We start from the raw sequence: 25617 nt of genomic DNA, 5'->3' as shown, positions 1-25617 counted from the left end.
AAATACTGAAAAATAGCCTATGGCAAAATAAAAAGGCACAGGATTAAAACCAGCTTAACTGTTTCCATGGATACATGTCTGCTATTTGGCAAAAGGTATTTTATACACTTTCTACAAGAAAAAGCATCATTTTAAATATATCTCTGAAGGGTGGGACCCTGTAATTTAACCAGAAAGACAGAATTTGTACTCCTACAATGTGATAGGAGTGTAGTGATGCCTCACTTGAAGGGGGTTCTTTGGAGCAGAGGAACTCAAGTGCAGGAGGAGAGTGCGACAGGCATCTTGACACAGAGCTCGCTGTCACCACAAATAGCAATCCATGAACCACAAAGCAGTGATCAAAGTGCAGGGGCACAGACAGCATGAGAGTTTACACCAGCCCTAACCTGCTCTGGGGGAAAAATGCACCAGAACCAGAAGCAGAACACTGGAAACGGAGCAGTGGAACAGTCTCGGACAGCATTGCCGAGCCCCCAGAAAGCGGGGCCGGCGTATTAAAATTATTATTCCTTCCTGAAAAATAGATTCGTGGCTGCTTGTTGGTTTTGTTTCCTTGTGTGAGAACGAGTCCTTGTAGCCCTGAAGCAGAGTCTCAGTAACAGTCAGGATGTCCTTGGAAACAGTCCTTGAGCCCGGGGACACAGCGCGGCTTTGCCAGCCCCGGGCTCCATCCCCGTCATCCCTGTGAGGTTCCCAGCGGCTCTGGGACAGCTGAGGGCTTCCCTGGCTCTCCCTGCAGCAGCTGCCCCTGCTGCTGCCCCTGGGGCTGAGCGGGACGCCGGGCACATCCCTGCCAGCAGCTGGTTGTGGTGGCACCAGAGTGCCATCGCGGGTTACCACACGCGGCACGTCCCCGCGGGGTGCATGGCCGAGCCCTTCTTGCAGTAGAACACCTCTGAGAAGGCCTCAAAGTTCTGCAGGGAGCCCATCACCCTAAACAAAGAGAAGGGACTCTCATTTACATGGAAAATGCTGCTCTGGGGGATAGAAAGTGGTTTGGGGCCTCATGTTGGGGAAGATGAAGCAGGAAAGCCATATAAATAGGATTGCCTGGCAAAAGATTTTGAGAATATGGAAACTATAAGCGAGATTGAAATGAAAGCAAGCTTTGAGATCCTTTAGTTACTGAACAACTGGAAAACAATGGTGTGGTCAGCTGAAGGTAATCCCCTTTTGATGAAACAACACCCTCTGCTTGCAGACAGGTCCAAGGGTCCCAGCAGACCCTACAGCTTGGCAGAAGGGTCCAAAGAGGAGTTTTTAGGGTTTAAAATGTAACACAGTATGGTAATGTAATGATTCTTATAGGCTGTATGCAAATGCTATAGGATTTGTATCTTGGATTAGATTGGTTAGTGAGAACTAGAATATTCAACAGAGAAGAAGATTTATGGTATTGTAATGAGAACTTCTCTCTCTTTTAATCTTCCTCACTCATCCTCTTTACCACACTCTTGCCTTCTTGCTCTTTACCTCTCTCTCTTTTTGGGCCTGCTCTGAGCTGTGGCTGGCATCTCCCAGCAGGGCCCTGCACCCAGGCCCTTTGCAATAAACCCCAAATTCCAAGACCAGAAGAAGATTTATTGTATTGTAATGGGAACCTCACCCTCTGATCCTCTCTTTTACTCTCTCATTCTCTCTTTCCCACTCTCTTTATCTCTCTCCCCCCCTTTTGGGCCTGCTCTGAGCTGTGGCTGGCGGCTCCCAGCAGGGCCCTGCACCCAGGCCCTTTGCAATAAACCCCAAATTCCAAGCCCCGGATTCAAAAATCTCCCATCTCCATCCATCCCACCCACACTTCAGAACTTGATTGCAGTTCAGAATATGGGATGCTTTAGGAAATGCAGGTAATATGGACAATGAATAAAAACGCACCTGTACTTCAGAGGGCTGTGCACATCTGTCTTTATGGACTGGCTGGCATATTCTGGTCTGTAGGAACCACACCAAACCTGCACAGGGAGATTCATCATTAGTGGGTCAGTATTGGGAATTCATGTTGGGAACCTCTCAGCTTTCCTTAGAACCATCCCAGTTTGCTGTGATAACACTGGGGTATGTTTTATAGAGAGGTAGAATAGATGTAATTATTTATTAATCAGCTTTTGTTTTATCAAGGTCTGGTGCTCTGGGACAGATCTATCTGCCCTTGATTTCCTCCAGGGGTTTGCTCCAAGGGCCTGAGGCACAGCCCTGTGTGTTCTCACCTGGGCAAAGTTGAGGAAGAAAAGCTGTTTGTGGGACATGTTCAGTCCAGGCAGCTTTGGCTCCTTCCCTTCCTGTTCCAGCCACTTCAAATAGGCCTGGAAATGATCACAGAGCAACTCAGAGCAGCAGCAGGAGGATTTTGAATGGGAGGAGGGATTTTATTCACCATATGCATTAACCAGTATGCTTCCCTTCTGTATTTGTATACATTTTCTGTCTCTAATACAAACAGTGCAGAGAATTTTATGAAAAAGCTGTCAGCATAAGCACTGTTGACTTCATGGTCTCTTTCTACAGGAATTTGTATCTGTAAATAAAGTGTTAAATCTCTCTGCTTCTCTATAGTGATGATTTTCTCTCTTCAGGTAACTGCTCATTAAATAGCAGATAACAACCTTGCTCAATGTTAAATCCATTACCTGTTATTGTTGCACATTAATTGGCCAATTTGCTTTTTTTAGGTATATTGACATGATGGAGACAAGTTAATGTGCCCTCATGCTGGTTAATTCCCAACATTCTGGTTTCTGCAGCCTCCCAGGTGCTGAGACAATCCCAAAGCATGAAACAGAAGGGAGAATGAGGGTAAAAAGAGATCCAGCACCACAGAACATCCATGGATTCTGTGTGCAGGCACATCCCCTCCACATCTGTCATGGCTTTTAGAACAATCCTAATGAAATAATTAATTGGAATGGTGTCCCTTAGGGCTGGAATTGAAATTTCTGAAAATTCTGGGTGTTCTATAAACACCACACTCAAAACACCACAGATAAAAGGTTTTACTGTGATATCTGTTAGGGTTCTTTGTAAGGAAGGACATCCTCTCAGCTCCACCTTTGGGCTGCTTCTGGGTACAAGAATGGCAGCAAACCATGGGCTCATGAGCTTCCAGGTGTGCAGCTGGGGTTTTAGCTTTTTGGAATATGCTAATAGCATGACAATTGTCAAATTTTAGCATAGAATAGTTCACAAAACAGGTAAAGTTAAGGTTTTAAAGGTGGGGATTACCTTATAAGCCTGTCGGACTCCGCCGTTATCTGCAATATTTTCTCCTAATGTGCTTATGCCACTGACCTGTAAAAATAATAATTAAAATAAAATAAAATAAAAAAGAATGGCAGGTCAGTTATACAACAGCCTGACATGCCTGGAACAGAGAGAAGCTGTGACTTTGTGCTGGGACAAGAAAGGAGAGAATGAAATTAGAGAAATCACAGGGTAAGAGCTGTAGGTTGGAACAGAACACACACAAATATGACACGAATATGACACGAATATGACACGAATAGGACACTAATATAATATAATATAATATAATATAATATAATATAATATAATATAATATAATATATAACACAAATATAATATAATATAATATAATATAATATAATATAATATAATATAATATAATATAATATAATATAATATAATATAATATAATATAATATAATATAATATAGACAGAACACCACTGCACACAGACCCTGGGCTTTCTGGGCCACACCAGAGTCCCCAGTTCATCCCAGTCCTATAGTAGCTGGGGTTTATGCTTATCCCCTGTTAAATTCAATATTTGTGCATAGCCAGAGCTGTGGCTGTTGTTGTCACTCACGTTCTGTCCCCCTGCCAGCTCCCAGGTGTAATTCCCATACTGGTGCACCATGCACAGGGACTGCTCCTTGAAATGCAGTGCTGAGAAATTGCTCCACCAGTCCAGCATGTTCCCATCCTTGTCAAAATTCCTTCCTGAAGGAAAACCCAGGGACAAAAGGAAAGTTTTGAGCAGGATTTTAAAACTCTTGCAGTGTAGCAGCCGGGATGTTGGAGCTGCACTCCCTCTTTCCTCCTTGAATTTAAATATTCTGGGCACAGTTTATTCTCTTTGTCACAAAGGCGTGGAATTGTGGGCCCTGTAATTCCCTGATTTCCTGTTCAGTCTGCAGCCCAGGTATAGCTCCAAGGCCTGGTTTTATTTCCAAATGGATTTTGCAGATATGGTGTAACAAAACCTTCTCTCAGCTCTGAGGTGCTGGTTCTGTGTGGCCACATGTCAGAACTGAGGTTTATAGAGAATTAAAAGCTGGAATTGAAGTTCTGGAGTTTGTGTTCTTGGTTTTCTGGCTAGAAAAAGGCTTTTCTTTGCTCTGGAACTCAGTGTCTGAGGCAGTTTCTCTCATCTGCACAAACTTATTGAGCACAAAAAAACCACGTGGAAGAAACTCCTGACCTATAGAGTCAGAAGTGAGCTTTTCCCCCAAATTCTTTTACATGACATTTGAGAAACTTAAAAAAGCCAATTTATTTCAAGCATTTGGGTCAAAAAAACAAAGTCTCCTGGGATTTCAAGACTCTGCTGACATTTGTTCTATCCCAAAAATGTTGTTCACAGATTTCACTGTATTCAGGAGCCCATGGATCTGCTTGCTTTGTGTTCCTGATGTGATGATGCTGTAAAAATAACTTTTTTTTCCCCTGAGAATTGTAATTTCCTCAATTTTTTTAAACATCTGATTAATTCCAGTGCTTTGTTCAGGAAACACTCCCTGCAAAACCTTCCATGGAGTGCTCCCAGTGTGCTCCTATTGCTGCTGAGCTGGATGTGGCTGTGCAGGGATTTCAATCCCAGGGCACTTTAATCCCTGCCATTCCTGCCACGAGTTTTAGCTGAAATAAAACCATTTTTTCAGTCATCTCCTCACCGTTGTCATCAAAGCCATGTGTGATCTCATGCCCAATAACCATCCCAATCCCTCCAAAATTCAGGGCCTGGGGCTGGTGCTTGCTGAAGAAGGGGGGCTGGAGAATCCCAGCAGGAAAAACTGCAAAGACAGGGAGAAGGAGGGAAATGCTGTAAAGTGGCTTAATTTTGCAGATTGTTTGCTTGGTGTAAGGGTCAGGAAGGAACAGAAAATATAAAATGATTAGAAACAAGCTCATGCCTCATGCGAAATCGTTTCTCTCTTGCTAAATGGAAAATGACAAGTTAATAAAGGTTTAATTTAGCACATCTGCAGCTGCAGTATCTCCCTGTTTGAGACCCAAGCAGCATTTACATTAAGCTCAGCCTAATTTCTGCAGACTGGGTGGCTCTTAGCAGTGTCATTGCACAGGGCAAATGCAGAGCTGCCCCATGGGCTGAAAACTCAGCAGCAGGAGCAGCCCAGGACACACTGGGGGCATTCTCTGGGCGCTGGCACTTGGCTTTCAAACCCAAGGCTGCTCAGTGACAGGGGATAAAACTGAGGAGTTTAATATTCACCAATAAAGTGCTTAAGCTGAACAGCCAGGCAGCCTTGCCCACAATTCCTGGATGGGCACAGGCAGGTTTGCCTCTGGATGCAAACCTGAACTGTTTTGTGGAAAAAACCAGCTGGTTAAAAGTGTTTAAACCTACCTATCTGGTTCCTGTTGGGGGAATAGAATGCATTGACCACTGCAGCTCCAATTATCCATCTGAAAATAAATGTTGCATATAGTCAGTCATGATGGTTTTTTTTCCCCCAGACATTTTTTGAAATTTAATTCTGGTTAAAAAGTGCAAGGTATATAGGAAAGAATTGTAAGGATATAATCCTTTCAGGGATTATTTATTTCTATAATCTATATAATCGATATCTATATCTATATTGATATCTGTATCTATATCTATATCTATCTTTATATATCTCTCTATATATGTATATATGTATGTGTATATACATATGTATACATATATACATACACATATTTGTACTATATATCTATATATATGTAATATATATATATATATTCTCAGGAATGTATGGGTGGATATATGAAGAAATATAATTTCCTTGTTAGGAGAGGGAAGAACCTTGTAACAAGAAGGAAAAATCCCTTATAAAGAGATTATATAGGCAAGAATTCATGTAGGAAAAAGGGTGCACTGATCACAGCTGTGAAGAATTCCTGATACTAGGAAATTGTTGGTGGCTTCTTTATGGGCAGCTTTCATCCCAAACAAACAACATTCAAAGGGAAAAGCATTTTTCACTTCATCTTAGAATTGTTTAACTCCTTGATTATCTCAGCCCCAGGCATTCCCAGGTACCCACAGCATGAGCTGAACACCCCCACCATGAACCCAGAATTTAGGTTGTGTCCGTGGCTCTGTCTGGAAACTCACATGTCTTGGTCAACTCTCTCTCTCAGTTTTTTCAGGCTCTTCTGGGCTCCAGCTCGCAGGTTTTCCAGGATGTTTTCAAAGTATCTGTGCTCACTGAAGTTTAACTGCACAAACAGGGATCCATTGGTCAGCTGAGCAGGAAGAGGAACTCCTCGTCCCACTGAGTGTCCTCTAAAGGACGTTTTGGTTGCATGGTTTCACTGAATAGTTGGTTCTTTGCACCAATTATTTATTAATGTGTTTATTTCAATGTCCTTGGAAAGGGCAGTTGCACAGGTATAAATATTCCAGTGGGAAGAAAGCAAAGGCAGGGGTTTATTTTGAGGGATTTAGTGAGATATGCACAAAACACTTACATTGGCATATTCCAGGTCCAGTTTCTCATTGTGATCTTCCAAAATGTAATCTGGGTAGCCAATTTGTTCTTTGATTGCCATTGCCTGGAAGAAAAGAGTTGAATGTTTCCTCTTAATTGTGGTTTTTGTTGGTGTGCTGTTGTTGGGTTGTTTTTACCAAAGTTTCAATACAAAGAATAGTGAAATGTTTTGGTTTTTTCTTGGCTTTGGAATGGTGCTGATGGTCCTGAGGTCAATTAAAAGTTGGAAAAGGTTTTTTTGGGGGGAATTGCGTCACATCCAGTTGGCATTTTTATTGATGTGGGCTAACAAAGGACTGAAAGGAAAGGAGAATGTAACAGGATCATAATGTCCTCTTTGCCTCTTGTTTGTGGAGAAACTGGATATGGTGATACTACAAAATTCCAAATATTTCATGTTCATGAGGGAAAACTGAAGTTCTTTGTTGTGTCTGACCTTCTCACGAGCTTTCTCCTTGGATGCCTCATCCATCCACTGTAACTCATCCAAGGTCTCCACGAACACTTCGCGGATCTTCTCTATTAAATCTCGGACCTGAAAGAGAGCCAGGGAGACACTCATCATTGCCATGCCCTATTCCCAGCTAGGGAGGGATGAAAAGCTTCCTGCTGGAAGGCCATGTCTCCAAATTCTGTGCTCTGAACCATGGTACTGAGCACCTCAAAGTGTGGATGTGACAGTTTTTGTCAGGGAGTCAAACAGATAACTTTCCCTGGCATTGTTCTGGGAAAAGCTGTGAGAAGCTCAGAGAAAAGAATTAAAACAATTCTTATCTTGGTCTGTGCACCTGGTATTTAGGAACATGTGGAATGTTGTACGTTACTTTATAGAGAGAAATGTACAAGAAAGTGTTGTTCCTAACTATCCAATGGCATGAGAAATATTGTTTGAGAACCAATCAGGTTCTGAGTGAACAATCTTGCCTATAAATATGGGAAATTTGGTAATAAAGTTTTGCTTTATGCCTTCTGAGATTTTGGAGTGAAATGTTGTTCTTAATACAACAGTGACATAAAAGAGCATCACAAATGAGTCCTTGCACCTTCCTGACTGGTGGATAACTCTCCCAGGCACCAGAGGGAATGGGCACTGTGGGCATTGTGGATGCGTTGCTGTTGAGTCATGAACGACACAGGCTCCCATTCAGAAGGCTAATTCACTTTATCAGAAAACCCATTCCTTTTTATATTCTAGTCCACTACAGGTGGACCTGATTGGTCCCTTAATCAAAACACCATTAGCTAATTAAGAAGACACCCATTTGCAAACAACCTTATGGGCTGTAAAGAGCTTATTACAAAACACCAGGTGCAGATTGTTCAGAATTCTTTCTCTCCAGCTCCCTAAACCTTCCCAGGGCGACTCATGGCAAAGCTTATTTGGCTTCCTCCCTCTCTCTGACCAGAGAGCTGCCAGCAGAGTGGATGTACAGTAGTATGAAGGGTAAACTACATACCATCCTCTTGCTCTCACCAGCAAAAGTCTCCCGGACATACATGGCTCCCACCGCGTTCTCCAGGTTGTTGTTGACGTAGCTCACGCACTCCCGCCAGCGCGCCTCCTCCAGCGTCGTCCCGTACAGGGCCTGCAGCAACACAGCCCACATCCACCCAAAGCTCTTCCAAACACCGACTAAACTAACCCAAACACTGCCTAAATTAACCCAAAGGTTCCAAACCACCGCCTAAACTAACCCAAACACTGCCTAAATTAACCCAAACACTGCCTAAATTAACCCAAAGGTTCCAAACCACCGCCTAAACTAACCCAAACACTGCCTAAATTAACCCAAACACTGCCTAAATTAACCCAAACACTGCCTAAATTAACCCAGAGATTCCAAACCACCGCCTAAATTAACCCAAACACTGCCTAAATTAACGGAAAGGTTCCAAAGCACTGCTTAAATTAAGCTAAAGCTTTCAAACCACTGACTAAATTAACCCAACGCTTTCAAAGCTTTCAAACCGCTGCCTAAATTAATCCAAGGGTTTCAAAGTACCACCTAAATTAACCCAAAGGTTCCAAACCACTGCCTAACTTAACCCAAAGCTTTCAAAGCACCACCTAAATTGACCCAGTTGTTTCAAACCACTGCCTAAATTAACTCAAATGTTTCAAAGCACTGCCTAAATTAACCCAAAGCTTTCAAACTGCTGCCTAAATTAACTCAAACACTGCCTAAATTAACCCAAAGGTTTCAAACCACCACCTAATTAACCTAAAGGTTTCAAACCGCCACCTAAATTAACCCAAAGCTTTCAAACCACTGCCTAAATTACCCCAAACACTGCCTAAATTAACCCAAAGCTTTCAAACCACTGCCTAAAATAACTCAAACACTGCCCAAATGAACCCAAAGCTTTCAAACCACTACCTAAATTAGCCTAAAGCTTTCAAACTGCTTCCTAAATTAATCTGAAGCTTTCAAACCACAGCCTAAATTAACCCAAAGGTTTCAAACCACTGCCTAAATTAACCCAAGGGTTTCAAACCACCAGCTAAATTAACCCAAATCTTTCAAACCACCGCCTAAATTAACCCAAAGTTTTAAACCTACCACCTAAATTAACCCAAAGCTTTCAAACCACTGCCTAAATTAACCCAAGCACCGCCTAAATTAACCTAAAAATTCCAAACCACTGCCTAAATTAACCCACCCAAATGAACCCAAAGCTTTCAAAGCACCGCCTAAATTAACCCAAAGCTTTCAAACCACTGCCAAAATTAACCCAAAGTTTCCCACTGCTGCGATTGGGCGTGTTTGAGCATTCCACAATGTAATCCCAGTGTCTAGAATGGTTTGGGCTGGGAGGGAGCCTAAAGTTCATCTCTTTCCAAAGCCCTGGCTGGGTTTTTGTGCCGGGCAGGCTGGGTTTGGTGATGATAAAGGGGCAGTGGTGCTCTCCTCTTGGTGAAGAGAGGAAATACCTTCCTGTAGCTGGCCCGAGCGTCCTTGAAGCGCCGGCTCAAGCTGCTGACGCGGTCGATCACCAGCCGCCAGATGAGGTAGTTCTGGATGGTGCTGTGTGGGAAAGCAAAGCTGAGCTTAACCCCCTCTAAAAACCAGCCCTAGGGCAGGCAGACAGAGGGGAATCTGAATTTTGGATGGAGACAATGAAGGAAATCATTGCTGCCAGTGCTGGGTGTCACAGCATCTCATTTAACTGCAGTTATCCCGCCTGAGGATTGGGCTGCCGTGTCTGTTCTGGGATTCATTTCTTATTTTTCTTCCTTCTGGAATGTAACAAGAGCTAAGCCTGTCATGTGTTTTTTCCTTCCCATTTAACCTTTTCTAAGCAAGCAGCAAGTGAGGCACCTTGTGCTGCAGTATTTGGAATTTGAAACCTCCAAAGGCATTTTCTGTATTTTACAGGAGAGCAATTTTCCCTCAGAAGCTCAGAACTAGCAAAGGGGGTCCGATAATTGACATTTCAGCAATCCTTCTGTGACTTTTGTTTTATCTATCCTGCAGTTTCTTTACCTGGCTGAGTACTTGGAGATAATTGCTTTCAGCTCTTGCAGATAAGGCATCCCATACACAACCACCTCCTCCTCTGGGTCCACCTGAACACTCACTGAAGACATGACACGTTGGATGAAGAAGGTCCAGTTAAATTCCTAGGCAGAATTTAACAGAGAGACATTCCAGTGTTGGATGATTAAATACGTCAGTAACTTTTGACAGTCTTATGGCCTTGAATGCAGCTTTTAAAGAGATTCTGAGGGTAAAATCAGGAATGGGAATGATTTTATACTTCTTTGTGGAAGCACTGACCAGTTCACAAAGCAATTTCCAACTGGCAAGTAATTACCAATTACCTGAAGGATGAGACTGCTCATGAAACACTTACATTGAATGCAAACTTTTCCTGCAGCTCTCCTAAGGTCATTTTGTTGTACAACAGGGTCACATCGTGCCTTTCCTCTGCTGGGGTGGTGGCCTGAGGACATTCACAAGGTTATTACAGGAATCAATGGCTGAAATCACATGCAGGTGCACACACACACACACACACACACTCTAACAATATTCAGATTAACCAGTTCGTTTTGGGGAAAAGGAAAATCATTTGGTTGTGCCCAGTGCTGCTTCCAAAAATTCAGTACAGGAACCAATAATGTTTCAGGGATATGTTGAACCTGATATGGTTCCTTCTGTTCCCTTTAGAGTGGAAGGATTTCTGGGGGATTTTTAGGGTGCTGTGGGTTATTACGGATACAAGGGAGCCTGCCCTGGTGTTATCCCAATGCATGGCTAGCAGAAGGTGAATTAGCCTGCTTTAGAACAGCTCCAAATAGAAATAAGGCTGGGACTGGAGCAGCACAGCAGGCAGAATTAGAGACACAGGGACTCTGATTTTTGGGCTGCTCATGGCACAGAAAATCTTCTTCCCCCACTTGTTCTGGTCTGTGGCTTTTCTTCTGCATTGAAAGCTCCTGCACAAACCAGCAGGAGACTCTTCCCCCTCACCCCTTGTCCACACAGCTTCCTGAGGATTTCCTGAGCTCTCTACTCACATTTGCAATCTCTGTTTCAAGCTCCATGACCTTTGCCATCTCCTCCTGGACAAAGGAATCATCCCTGGACACGTTCTTGTCCTCGCGGATCATTTTGGCGATGGTGATCATGAACTGCAGGTAAGACTCCCTCACCTGCACTCGGACACAGAACAGGCAGGAAAGGTTTGCTGTCCATCATTTCATAGAATCCCAGAATGGTTGGGGTTGGAAGGGACATTAAAGCCCATCCAGTGCCACCCCTGCCATGGCAGGACACCTTTCACTATTCCAGGCGGCTCCAAGCTTTGTCCAACCCAGCCTTGGATGCTTGCAGGGATCCAGGGGCAGCCACAGCTTCTCTGGGCACCCTGTGCCAGGGCCTCCCCACCCTCACAGGGAGGAATTTCATCCCTATTTCCCCTCTAACTCTACCCTCTGTCAGTTTGAACCCATTCCCCCTTGCCTTGTCACTCCAGGCCCTTGTAAACAATCTCCCTGTCGCAGACATCTTTTATGAAAAATCCTTTCTTTAGGATTTTTCCTCCTGAGAAGCTGAGAGGCTTCAGGAACAAAATGTAAACATTGATTATCTGCTGTTGTGGAATACAACAGGTGCATCTTTGATTGGCCCATGTTGGATATTTGTATTTAATGGCCAATCACATTCAGCTGGCTCTGACACAGAGCCGAGCCACAAACCTTTGTTATCATTCTTATTCTATTCTTAGCTAGCCTTCTGATGAAACCTTTTCTTCTATTCTTTTAGTATAGTTTTAATGTAATATATACCATAAAATAATAAATCAAGCCTTCTGAAACATGAAGTCAGATCCTCATCTCTTCCCTCAACCTGAGACCCCTGTGAACACCAGCACATCACTCTTCACTATTTCTGTGGTTCATCTTCACATTTCTGATCCAGCAAAGCATTCTCTTTGTCATGAATACCTTACAGGGCACTTGCCAGCCTCAAAACAAAAATTCTCCTTCTCTGTGCCATGCAAGCCTGGCACTCTGGGTTAGAATTACTGCTTGGGCAAAGAGGAGGCTCTGTGCTTTGAGTTACACTATGGGAACAGCGATCCAAAATTCCAGGGTGAACAGGGAAGGTTTGAGTTCTCTGAAAGTAATACCACAAATCTGCTCAGGTCTGGTTTTAGTGTCTGAAAGGAGAGCTCTGTTCCAGACAGTTCCCAGTGGCACCTTTGCTTTATTCCTGATGGGGAGGCTCTGACTGATTTATGCCTCAGAAAGGGCCTTGAAAAGACATTTGGCTGCTGAGGGAGTGCTGATCCCTGATGCAGGAAAACTCCATGCTACCTGTTCTTCTCCTCACATATTTTTCTCCCTCTGTAGAGCCTGGAAGCCAGATAAACACAGTGGCTGTGGTGAAACTGAGTCTGGGCACTTACAGATGATGATTTGTGGTTTTAGGCTGAATGCTGAGCCTTAATCAGGCCAGACTCCCCCAGGCCTCAGGAGGAGTTTTGCCAAAAGATGCTGGACTAAGCACAGGGGGAGTTTGGGTCATCAGAGCTGGGCTCATTGTCTGGGGGCAGCGAGCTGGTAAATACAAATAAAAAGGGGTTGTGTCTCCTCCTTGGTCATTAGGATTAAAAGCACAGCCTCAGCCCCTCTGCTTTGTGCCTTCAAATTAAAGCTGTATTGAGCAGAACTGGTTTTCTTTCTCTAATTTAGGATTGTCTCTGCACTCTACCTGGTTTCCTACCTCCTCCAAGTCAATCTGTGTCCTACCTTCATGCCCCAATGCATAAATATCCCTTTTTTCTGCTGTGGGTGCTGCTGTGGAGGTGACGCTTGCAGGGGAGATTCAGCAGCTTTCCACACTTTTCCATTTCCAGATTGTTTTGTCCCAAAACCTGGCAGCACCTAAAGGTGCCCAGAAGGTGTGGGGACAATCCCTTGTTATGCTCACAGGGCTATATTTTAGCTAAATTCTCTATAAAATGTAGCCAAACACACTGAAGTGAGAAGAAAACTCTTCCCACTGATGTTTTCATCTGCCTTTACAGCCACAAGACAAAAGAGACTCAAATGCTGATTGTTGTCCCTCTGTATTCCCTTCCATTCTTGTTAGGAAAATTGGTTTGATGTTGGGCTGCAAATGTTCTTTGTTAGCAAGGCATAATTGAGGAAAATAAAATGGACTAAAGCAGTATTTTCATCTTGGAAACAGACAAATTATCTGGCTCTGTTTGCAAGAGCTTTCTGTGTATTTACAGAAACTGTTTTTGCAGAATCAGTGGTTTTGCCCCGAGCATTGGCAGGGGAAAGCAGCTAGAAAATAATCTCTCACAATTTCGTGTAATTTTGGGGGAAGGGGAGGGTAAGTGGCAGCAGATTCCTGCTTGTCGAGCATCAGGGATTCAGAGGGAGATCCAAGCAAATCTGCACTGAAAATGTGAAGCTTTTCTTCAAAATGAGACACTGCCTAAGCTACAAAACACAATTTTATTTTCTCATAACCTTCTTCATGAGTTGCCCAGCTTAGTATTTATACTGTTGTTCAGTCGTTTTGTAAACTTTACAAAATGTTGGTTTAATTAGGAAAAAAAACATAGCAATGAATGTCACAGCCTAGTTGTGGTTGTTGCATAGTGTGAAAATTCATGTATTGGGGTTTTTGAAGGAACAGGGATAAGGAATAAAGTTGTTTTAGTGCACAGAGTAAATCAAAACAAGGGATACTTACTCTCTGATAGTTACCCCCATTAAAGTAATAGTCCCTGGATGGCATCCCCAAACTTGGCTGGTCAATCTGAAGGAAAATGCATTTCTCTGGTTAGTGGTAAGCAGGAACTGGAGGGTGCAGCTCTTATCTCTGGGTTTCCAGGCAACAACAGGGTGGATCTTAGTGTGGGTTAAAAAGCAAAATTTTTCACTAACCATGAAGACCCAAGAACAAATTTAAGTAACTTTTCTACATTGCTTGACTTTAAGGCTGAACTTCTTGCACAACCATCAATCAACAAACTCTGAAATACCCTTTATGTGTTTTAAACCCATGGTTTCCTGCTGTATCTTAAACCTCGTCCTCATTTTTTTTTAAGTCACAAGAATTTACAGCCCTTAAATGCTGTAAATCAGCAAAAGCTCCATTGATCCTTATTTTTTTTGCTGAAACAAAAATTCTGCTGCCGTAAAACATTTCCCAATATGTCTTTGAGACAGATCTGACTCTCAAGGTACAGAGTTTTATACAAATTACCTACATTTTACCACTATTGTTCAATGAGAAACTCATCTCCCTGCAGTGTAAATAATGATCCATTAGGATTTTCTGGCGTATAAAAAATTCCCTGTCCTTTTTTTTTTTTCCTTACATAAATGATGTGTCTGCTGGAATCCCTGTCATCATTCCACACGAACATGTCGATGAGGACACGTTTGTTAAACCTGGAGTTCATGATGGAAAGGGTTTCCTCCATGCTCCAGCTTGGCTCTGGGAGATAAAAGGGAAAAAATAAAACAGAGTTAATTTGTCAATCTGTGTCAGACTGATTGAAGCTGTGCAGTTCACACGCTGAAATTTTGGAGATCTATTTAAATGGATCAATGAGTGTTAAATATGTGATAGCCTGACTTGTGTTTGGGAAGAGAACTGAAAATGGAATGATTTATTTTGGTGACAATGGCTTCCCTGCTTCAGTAAATAATTCTGATAAGCCCTCCCAGGCCCAGCAATACCTTTGGTCCTACTCCAGTCTGCAGAAGCCACTGGCCAATCTCCAACCATCCTCAAGGCCTCCAGCAGGGGCAGGGAATCTCTTTGCTCTATAAGACCTGAGGGAGCAAAGACAAATTCTGCATTGTTTTCATACAAAAATAAAATTAGGAAAAATAGGTAACGGCCTAACAGCTTGAATTTGCAACTGAATGTGTCATAAATAAGACAGCAAAAAATAAGAGATATCCTGAAGCCATTCTTTATGAGTCTTCAGAAAAGGAATGAACATACTTCTGCATAAAAATAAAATAAAATAAAATAAAATAAAATAAAAATAAATGTAATATATTAATATAATATATGCTATATAATATATAATGTATGATATACGATATATTATATATGATATATGAATATGATATAAAATATATAGTATATAATATACAATATATAATATGTAATATATAATATATAGTATATAATATACAATATGTAATATGTAATATGTAATATGTAATATATAATATATAATATATAATATATAATATATAATATATAATATATAATATATAATATATAATATATAATATATAATATATAATATATAATATATAATATATAATATATAATATAATATAATATAATATAATATAATATAATATAATATAATATAATGTATAATTATAATTATAATTATAATTATAATTATAATTATAATTATAACTTCTGCAATACTTCCAGGGCTGATTTGGAGTGGGTTGGTTTGGGAAGGATGAGCTGGGCCAGGTTTGTGCCTTCTAAAGGAAAGGCTTTGCATCCATGCCAGGGCTGGGTACCAACATCCACCCTTTCCACATCCCAAAGGGGTATTTTGAGGTTTAATGAAAAACCAAGGCATTTTCATCCAGCAAATTCATCTGAAAATGAATTTTCCAGGCAAGGCCACGTGGATTAGACAGATATTGACTGGATTTTGCTTAAAATGCTTTGGTTTTTCTGTACAGCTGGTTTTGAACAGGGGAATTGCTGGAACAAGACACTCACTCTCATTCATGCAGGACTTGTAAAGGATTTTGGCTTTCTGAAATGCTTCTCTGTCCCCTTGGTCTGAAGTCTCCAGCACACCTGGGGAAGGAACCATTGCAGTGAGATTTGTGCCCTGGGGACCTTTGATCATTTTACAGAAATCCCTGAGGACTCAGGGCTGTGAAGTGTGGGCTGCAATTACTGTCAAACCAGAGAGCTCTTCATGCTATTAGTGGAATAAAGTGTCAGGTGAAGGACCTGCAGACAGCTTGTCCTGCTCCTTTTGGAGTCAGCACCTCTGGATAATTTTTAGTGGGAACAGGATGTCCCCACAAAATGGGAGAGAAAAAAGCACCAGAGGGAAAAAAATCCCAATGAACACTTCTGTGCAAATTTAATTCTCTGTCTGGTGTGCAGTGAGGAAGCTCTGAAATGAGCACAGGTTTCTGGGGATGGAGCAGCTCCATGCCTACCTTTGAGGATGATCTCCAGCTCATCCCTCAGGATGTCAAAGATGCTGTATCTGGAGCTGGTCTCTGGGATGACATGCCTGTTCAGCCAGCCCCCACAGGCATACTGGTAGAAATCCTGGCATGGGTCAGCTGTGGGGTCCATGTTCTGGATGATTCTGGCAGCTGGGCAGCAAAAGTGGAGAGCTGAATTCTACAGAATGCCTAGGAACCCCTGGGACTGCTGGGGACACTCAGGGAGCTGCTTGGCAAGACTCAATCCCTGCATGTTATGACTTGAGAAATCCTGTTTTCTGCTTAGAAAGGGATCTGAATGGCAGGTGTGGAATGGCAGGTGTGGAATGGCAGATGTGGAATTGCAGATGTGGAATGGCAGATGTGGAATGGCAGGTGGAGAATGGCAGGTGTGGAATGGCAGGTGGAGAATGGCAGGTGTGGAATGGAAGATCTGAATTGCGGATGTGGAATGGCAGATGTGGAATGGCAAGTGGAGAATGGCAGGTGGAGAATGGCAGGTGTGGAATGGAAGATCTTAATTGCGGATGTGGAATGGCAGATGAAGAATTGCAGATGTGGAATGGCAGATGTGGAACGGCAGAAGGAGAATTGCAGATGTGGAATGGCAGATGTGGAATGGCAGAAGGAGAATTGCAGATGTGGAATGGCAGAAGGAGAATTGCAGATGTGGAATTGCAGATGTGGAATGGCAGAAGGAGAATTGAAGATGTGGAATTGTAGATGTGGAATTGCAGAAGGAGAATTGCAGATGTGGAATGGCAGGTGGAGAATGGCAGATGTGGAATTTCAGATGCAGAATGGCAGATGCAGAATGGCAGGTCTGGAGAATTGCAGATGCAGAATGGCAGATGTAGAAATACATCTGTGGAATGGCAGGTGTAGAATTACAGATGTGAATGACAAGTGTGTAATGGCAGATGTAGAATGGCAGGTGTGGAATGGCAGATGCAGAATTGCAGATGTGAATGGCAGGTGTAGAATAGCACATCTGGATGGCAGAAGAGTTGTCCCAGAGCACAAGACCTTGCAGGGAACAGTGCCCAGTGCTCCCCTGGGCTCCAGTTTAGGCACTGCCCAAAAATCCAGTGTTCCCATGGGGCTGTTGTGAGCCTCTATGCTTTACCCTCACGTCTCTTGAGTGCAGATACCACAAATAAAAAGGTGAATGCCCCATGAGAGACAAAATTCAGTCTAAAGGGAGTTTTATTCTGCTTACAGACACAGATTGTGTTGGTGAGTCCATGGCCTTGGCCATCCTGGCAATTTTCCTGTGCCTCTCATGAATGATATTCCTTACCCAAGGGGAAATCTCACTCCTTTTCACCTTAAACTCTGAATATCTCTTTTTTTCAGGTTCGGTGCCAGCCCTCACAGCCTCCCCAGTGCAGCAGGAATCCCCAACACCCCATTACCTGCTGTCACACACCCAGGGGTGGTGCAGATGCTGCCCGAGTTGGTGCCATAGTGGGAACCTGCAGGGAGAGGAGGAAAGCAGATGGAATCACTTGTTTGGGAAGGGAATTCCTCCCAAAATCACTCACCAGAGCCCAATCCCGGTGACAGCTCGTCGCTTTGAGAGCAGGAGAGTGAAATGTTGGTGCCTGTCAAAGACATCAGATGACAACTGTGAAGAAATCTGGGGATTTTTGAGGGAAATTTATTGGCAGCAGCACTTCAACAGCCTTGACAGTGAGTTTTATCTCTCCTGGAAGGAGAATGAGACCATCTTTTCTACCTGCTAACTGCCTCCACAGTCTGCTCAAAGTGTGGGATCCTTTTTTAGATAATTATTAAAATGCTCTGAGCATCTTCAAAGCCACTGAGGCTGAGGGATCTGGGGGATCTCCTTGGCCTGGGAGATGGAAATTGATTTTGCTGCTTTAATTTCCCATTTAGAAAACTGGATGCCTTGCTTTGCTACCCTTATATCAAATGCTTTACTACTTATATCAAATAGGGAACAATGTGGTTCCACTCTGAAAAACAAAATCTTGGTCCTCTCCAGCAGATTCAGCCATTTTTAAGCTTTGTTTTTGATCCTTGCTTGCAGAAAAGAGTTACCAAATAATCACTTTCATTGCAAGTAAAAGTGCTTTACATGAGAGCAAACAAGATTACAGCAATTCAGAGGGAAATAAAACAGTGGGGGAGAAAAGAGGGCTTTGAAGTTCATCACTGGAAATGACATAAAAAGCCCCCACTGTGCTGGGGAATGTTCAGGGCTCAGCTGAGCCTGGCTGTGCTGGGTGGGAGCACATCTGCAAGAGCAAAATTCTGTGTATTCTGTGTCCTGCCCTGAATTTGGGCTGTCCTGCCCAAATTCTGAGTCTGGAAACCCAAACAGTGGAGGAGCAAAATACCTGGAACAATGGGAAGCTTCATAGAGATAGTTATATATTTTTCTCTTTTTTTCTCTTTTTTTTTTTTCTTTTTTTTCCCCTTTCTTTTTTCCTTTCCCCCCCCCCCTTTTTTTTTTTTTTCCATTTTTTTGGTGTTTGTTTCAGCATTTGTTGGGGTTTTTTTATGTGCCGGATGAAGCCAAGCCAAATTTGTGGAGTTTGTTAAACCCTCCCATAATTAAACAATTTTGCGAAAACCAAACCTAAAAGCCCACTGAATCTCCAAGGGGGAAATAAAATACTTGGAGGGAAAGAAATGAGCAGTTCAAGGGCAAAAAGGAAAGGAGCAACAGCAAAGAGCAACGTGAGGAAGAAATCATTGTACTCCAAGAATTTTGTGGTAGAATCTGTTAAGTTTTGCGGAGACAATTTCTCATTGTTTCCCAGGGACCAGGCAGGACTGAAATGGATAATTTATTTATAGATTTATCTATATCTATCTATCTATCTATATCTATATATAAAATTAATTAATTTATTAATACATTTATTCATTTATTTATTTGATTTTATTTTAGAAACAACAGTCCAAGTTTTCAGTAGACACACAGTCATTTCTCTATTTATCTCAGTTACTCTTCTAGAACAACAGCTCAAGTTTTCAATAGGTATTAATATAAATATATATTTATCACAGGTATTTATATATTTATATTTATTTCTATTTAATTTGTATTTATATATTTGTTTTTCAATAGCTATTTATCACAGGTATTTATATATTTATCTCAATTAATTTTCTAGAATAGCCCAAATTTTCAATAGAAACACAGGTATTTCTCTGTTTATCTGAATTAATTTTCTAGACCAACTGCCCAAATTTTCAGCAGAAACACAGGTATTTATTTATCTGAATTGATTTTCCATAACAACAGCCCAAGTTTTCAGCAGAAACACAAACATTTCTCTATCTAAATTACTTTTCTAGAACAACAGCTCAAGTTTTCAATAGGTATTTATATATTTATCACAGGAATCTATATATTTATATTTATATCTATATTTATATCTATATTTATAGTTACATTTATAGTTACATTTACATTTATATTTACAGTTATATATTTATATTTATATTTATATTTATATTTATATTTATTGTTATAGTTATATTTATAGCTATATTTATAGTTATATTTATACATACATTTATATTTATAATTATAGGTACATCTATATTTATATTTATATTTATATTTATATTTATATTTATATTTATATTTATATTTATATTTATATTTTATTTTTATTTTATTTTTATTTTTATTTTTATTTTTCATTAGGCATGTATATGTTTATCACAGGTATTCCTCTATTTATTTATCTGAACTACTTTTCTAGAACAACAGCCCAAGTTTTCAATAGACACACAGGTATTTCTCTATTTATTTATATGAATTAATTTTCTAGAACAATAGCCCAAGTTTTCAGAAGAAACACAGGTATTTATCTATTTATCTGAATTAATTTTCTAGAACAATAGCCCAAGTTTTCAGAAGAAACACAGGTATTTATCTATTTATCTGAATTAATTTTCTTGAATAACAGCCCAAGTTTTCAGCAGAAATACCCTCAGATGAGGGTGGTTTTTTGGGTCTGAAAAGTTCCTTTTCCTGTCAAAAATCCCCAAATTGTGTCCAGACCTCTGTAACTGCACTGCTGTGAGAGCCTGAGTGTTTTTGTTGGCTGGGAATAGAAATAAAAATCCCAGTCAGCATTAAGAGAACTGCAGGAATTATTGCTGTGCCCATTTCATGCACCACAGTGCTCTTCTGCAAGATGGACACAAGCAGAAAAAAATATTCCCCCTGAAGCACAAAGCCTAAACATGCCTTCAGAAATGAAAAAAAAATAAAAGTGAATGCAAAGCAGGACAGGCAGTGCTTCAATTTTCTAATTTAATTCCTAATTACAAGCGAAACAAAATGATTTTTGGAAGCCTGGGTAGTGTCATTGTGACCAAGGGTGCATCAAGGTGAAGTGAGAAATGTGGATCTGCTCTTGGTGAGCAATGCAGTGCCCCCTGCACATTGCAAAATTAACATTTCAGCGGAATTAGCAATAGGAGATGCCCGGGATAACACTGGTGGTTGTGTCACATGAAGGGTGCTCAGCCACATTGGGTATTTTTTCCTGTTTTGTGGTTTTTTCCTGTTGTTCTGTGGGATTTCTGTGGCACAGCTTTGAGCCAGAGGTGCCTTTCCCATGAAGAAAAGGGATTTGAGCATTGGGAATGGGCTGAGAAAAACAGAGCTAAGGGGGGCACTGGGACAAAACTTTTCAAGACAAATAAAAAATAGATATTTCTGCTGCAGAAAGAGTCTGAAGAGCTCTCACTGCTCCAGTTCTTGACCCAGGCAGGGCATGTGGGCAGTGGTCTGTGAGGATGGAGCTCCTGCTGCTCATTTCCGACCTGGGATCTCATTTCCCACCTGGAATTTCATTTCCTACCTGAATTTTCCCTTCCCACTTGGAATTTCCCTTTCCCACCTGGAATTTTATCTCTCACCTGTAATCTCATTTCCCACACAGAATTTTATTTCCCACCTGGAATCTCATTTCCCACCTGCAATTTCCCTTTCCCACCTGGAATCTCCTTTCCAACTTGGAATTTCATTTCCCACCCGGAAGCTCATTTCCCACCTGAATTTTCCTTTCCCATATGGAATTTTATCTCCCACCTGTAATCTCATTTCCCACCTGGAATTTCCTTTCCCACCTGGAATTTCCTTTCCCACCTGAATTTTCCTTTCCCACTTGGAATTTCCTTTCCCTCCTGTGATCTCATTTCCCACCTGGAATTTTATCTCCCACCTGGAATTTCCTTTCCCACCTGGAATTTTATCTTCCACATGTAATCTCATTTCCCACCTGGAATTTCCTTTCCCTCCTGTGATCTCATTTCCCACCTGGAATTTTATCTCCCACCTGGAATTTCATTTCCCACCTGGAATTTAACTTCCTACCTGGAATTTCCTTTCCCACCTGGAATCACCTAACACTGGTGGCTGCTCCAGCTGTGGGCTGGGATGGGGACAGAGGCACAAAGTGGCTCCAGGGCACATCTGGACACATCTGGTGGGGTGTGAGGAGCACAGGGCAGCAGAACACCAGCCCTGCGCTCTGGGGAACACTTCCAGGGAAAGTTTAATTGCAGATATGAGAAAATATTTAAGTTTGAGACCTGTTTTCTCACAGATAAGCCTTCCTTAAACACGTAATGAGCACAGACCCTGCCTCTGGGTTTGGATGAGACCAACACTTGGGTAAATATTATTAATACCTGAATTCTGCATTGTCTGGAGCCAGCAGAGGATGTGGGGCAGATTTCCCAAATCCTTTCTGCATGCAGGCAGCAAAACCCAATGCCAAGCTCAGTGTTTGATACAGAAACTCCTCCTGCAGGACCTGGCTCTGGGGAATTTCTCTCCTGAGCTAATAGAATCAACTTTCTGATGAACTTTATGAATACCAAACACTCAGATTTTGCTGGTAGCAAAAAAGTGAACAATAACAATGGTTTTTCATGAATTATTGCTCAGCATTGTGCAGCGTTTCACTCACAAGTGCTGGAAATGCAGCTCCCTGCAGCAGGGGAGGCAGAGACTGTGTTTTGCTGCTGTGTTTTGCTCCAGTTTCGCTGCTCCCACTTTAATTTCACTCTCCAGTGTTTTAACAAAGCTCCCAGCCCAGGAGGCTTTAATGGAAGTGACAAACACGAGGCCGAGCTGCTCCCCAGCATTTGATGCTTCACAGGGTTTCAAAGTGGGGCTTTGCACTTGCTGTGCCAGTGGGAAAACTTTGGTTTAACCAAGTGTGCTCTGCAGTTAAAATATTTAAATATTTAGGCAAAACACTTCAAACTAACGTGCCTCAATGCCAGGTTTCTGGCAAGATATTTGCATTCAAGTTGCTGAAGCAAATCACACTTAGAGATCCAACTGCCTGATGGAATATTTGAAAAGTCTCCTTTTCCTCAGCAGCAAGTGGTTTTTTATTTTTTTTTTTAGGCTTTCACATTGTAATAAGCAATTTCCCCTTCAGGGAGATTGTTTTTAGAAGTGTTTCAAAGCAGCTGTTGCTTTAAAAACCCTGGCAATAATGAATCTTGTCTTGTGCTTGGATAAAATAGGGAAATGTCAGTCCTTACACACAGACACACACCTTCCCTCTAAAACAGCACATCATCTTTGTCAAAACAGCTCTGAAAACAACAAACTGCACGGAATTAAATAAAATAATAGAATTTTGCAGAGCATAACTCAAAATTTCAGTGAAAGCCAACATAATCTCTGTGCACAAGGCAGGGAGAGCTCAGTCCCACACAGAGGTGACCTCATGGTCTCCCTGTGTTTTTGTTTTCATTTAGCTCTGAGAAAAAAAAAAAGGGAAAAAAAAACCCAAAACAACAACAACAAAAAAAGGACTTTTTCTGCTGTTTGCAGAGGGAAGGGGAAGATAATTCAGATTATTCCCGGGTTCTTACCTCTGGTGCTGGCATAGAGGATCACCAGGGCGACGGCAGCACAGGTCATGAGGAGCAGCAGGACAGCCAGCCCGATGGCCACAAAGCTCCAGGGCTTCCTCCCAGATTTGGTCGATTTTTCCACAATATCCATTTGGCTTTCTGATTTCCCCATTATTGTAACGCTAAATCAGGGAGGGGAAAGGGTTAACAGCACGGCTACATCAGGATAGGGAGAAGGAAAAAAAAAAAAAATAAAAAGGAAGCAGGATAAGAGCAAAGACAGCAAGAAAACTTCCAAGTTATTACATGTATTTGTCCATTTGATTGTCCACAGATTTGCCAAGCTCATTCTCCATCTCCCGAGCAGCGCCACAACTTCAGGAGCCTCTTTGGGAAGTCTGGAGAAGTCTCATGACCAGCTGGGGCAGCTCCTTCCTGGCAGGCAGGGAAGGAGGGGGGCAAAGAGCCGCTTCCCCTGCCCGCTTCCAAAGTGCTCCCTGAATAATCGGAATAATCCCTGCGTGGCGCTGGGCTCCGTCAGCAGCAGGGGGAGCCGGGCTGGGACTCGGTCACCTCTGTCACCACTCAGAGAATCCAGGCTGGGATCCTGTCACCTCCGCCACCATTCAAATAATCCAGGCTGAGATTCTGTCACCGCTGTCACCATTCAAGGGATCCGAGATGGGACCCTCGCAGGGCTCTGTCACCTCTCAGGGAATCCGGGTTGGGACTCTGTCACCGCTGTCACCATTCAAGGGATCCGGGTTGGGACCCTCGCAGGGCTCTGTCCCCTCTGTCACCATTCAAGGGATCGGGGCTTGGACTCTGTCACCTCTGTCACCAGTCAGGGAATCCGGGTTGGGACCCTCGCAGGGCTCTGTCACCTCTGTCACCACTCAGGGAATCCGGGCTGGAACTCTGTCAGCTCTGTCACCACTCAGGGAATCCGGGCTGGGATCCTGTCACCTCCGCCACCATTCAAATAATCCAGGCTGAGATTCTGTCACCGCTGTCACCATTCACGGGGTCCCGGCTGGGACCCTCGCAGGTGCCCGGGAGCGGCTCCGGGGGCACGGGATGGGCACGGCGGGCGGCTCCGGGCGGCTGCGGCTGTGCCCGGCTGCTCCGAGCCATGCTCGGGCTGGGCAGCTCAGCCCCGAGCCCTTCCCAGCGCCGGGAGATGCTCCGGAGGGGAGGAGGGATGGGCTGGGATGGGCTGGAGGCGCTCCGAGCGGCGGCGGCGGCTCCGAGATCCGCGGGGCTCTGTTAGCCCGGGATTGTGTTATCCCCGGGGCTCTGTTAGCCCGGAATCCATCCGGGATTGTGTTATCCCAGGATTGTGTTAGCCCCGGGGTTCTGTTAGCCCAGGATCCACCCGGGAATGTGTTATCCTCGGGGTTCTGTTATCCCTGAATCCATCCGGGTTTCTGTTATCCCTGGATTTCCATCTGGAGTTCTGTTAGCCCGGGATTGTGTTAGCCCCGGGGTTCTATTAGCCCGAGATTGTGTTAGCCCCGGGGTTCTGTTAGCCCGGAATCCACCCGGGATTGTGTTATCCCCGCGGTTCTGTTAGCCCGGGATTTCCATCTGGAATTCTGTTATCCCGGGATTGTGTTGGCCCCGAGGTTCTGTTAGCCCCGAATGCACCCGGGATTGTGTAAGCACGGAATCCACCCGGGGTTCTGTTAGCCCTGAATCCACCCGGGGTTCTGTTAGCCCGGGATCCACCCGGGACTGTGTTATCCTCGGGGTTCTGTTAGCCCTGGATTTCCATCTGCAGTTCTGTTATCCCGGGATTGTGTTAGCCCCGGTGTTCTGTTAGCCCAGAATCCACCCGGGATTGTGTTATCCCGGGATTGTGTTAGCCCCGGTGTTCTGTTAGCCCGGAATCCACCCGAGATTGTGTTATCCCGGGATTGCGTTAGCCCCGGGGTTCTGTCAGCCCGAGATTTTGTTATTCATGAATGCCACCCGGGGTTCTGTTAGCCCAGAATTCACCCGGGGTTCTGTTAGCCCGGAATCCACCCGGGATTGTGTTAGCCCCGGGGTTCTATCATCCCTGAATGCCACCCGGGATTCTGTTATCCCAGAATGTTACCTGGGGTTCTATTACCCCTTAAATGCCACCTGGGATCCTGTTATCCCTGGGTTTCCACCCGGCATTCTGTTAGCCCCAGGATTCTGTTACCCCTGAATGCCATCCGGGATTGTGTTATCCCTGGATTTCCACCCGGGATTCTGTAATCCCTCAATGCCACCCTGGATTCTCTTATCCTCGGAACACCACCCGGGATCCTGTTATCCCTGGAA

The 25617-nt window shown here is 43.1% G+C and overlaps 1 protein-coding gene across 1 annotated transcript; it reads right to left on the bottom strand.

Moving 5' to 3' along the window:
• Nucleotides 1–11: 11 nt before the first annotated feature.
• On the bottom strand, nucleotides 12–24289 carry MMEL1 (membrane metalloendopeptidase like 1). Its single transcript, XM_058818763.1, has 23 exons — nucleotides 23614–24289; nucleotides 23326–23489; nucleotides 17853–17912; nucleotides 16426–16587; nucleotides 15971–16051; nucleotides 14947–15042; nucleotides 14583–14701; nucleotides 13952–14017; nucleotides 11257–11391; nucleotides 10590–10679; nucleotides 10220–10356; nucleotides 9667–9760; nucleotides 8192–8320; nucleotides 7171–7269; nucleotides 6715–6798; nucleotides 6359–6462; nucleotides 5609–5667; nucleotides 4914–5033; nucleotides 3827–3960; nucleotides 3223–3288; nucleotides 2211–2306; nucleotides 1879–1955; nucleotides 12–936 (listed from the first exon to the last, which is right to left on the bottom strand). The coding sequence occupies exons 1-23, from the start codon at nucleotides 23661–23663 to the stop codon at nucleotides 837–839; spliced, it is 2322 nt and encodes a 773-aa protein (XP_058674746.1). The 5' UTR covers nucleotides 23664–24289; the 3' UTR covers nucleotides 12–836.
• Between the last annotated feature and the right edge of the window lie 1328 nt (nucleotides 24290–25617).

The sequence above is a fragment of the Ammospiza caudacuta genome, chromosome 22 (genome assembly GCF_027887145.1).
Source record: "Ammospiza caudacuta isolate bAmmCau1 chromosome 22, bAmmCau1.pri, whole genome shotgun sequence".
NCBI lineage: Eukaryota > Metazoa > Chordata > Aves > Passeriformes > Passerellidae > Ammospiza > Ammospiza caudacuta.
The sequence above is the reverse complement of the archived record's forward strand: the minus strand, read 5'-3'. Positions and strand labels throughout refer to the sequence as shown.

Coding starts and splice junctions, on each gene's coding strand:
- MMEL1 (XM_058818763.1), bottom strand. CDS start 23,663: ATGGAGAATGAGCTTGGCAAATCTGTGGACAATCAAATGGACAAATAC. Junction 14,018..14,582: donor CCAGCAGACACATCATTTAT/GTAAGGAAAAAA, acceptor ATTTTCCTTCAG/ATTGACCAGCCAAGTTTGGG. Junction 5,668..6,358: donor GAGAGAGTTGACCAAGACAT/GTGAGTTTCCAG, acceptor ATTTATTTTCAG/ATGGATAATTGGAGCTGCAG.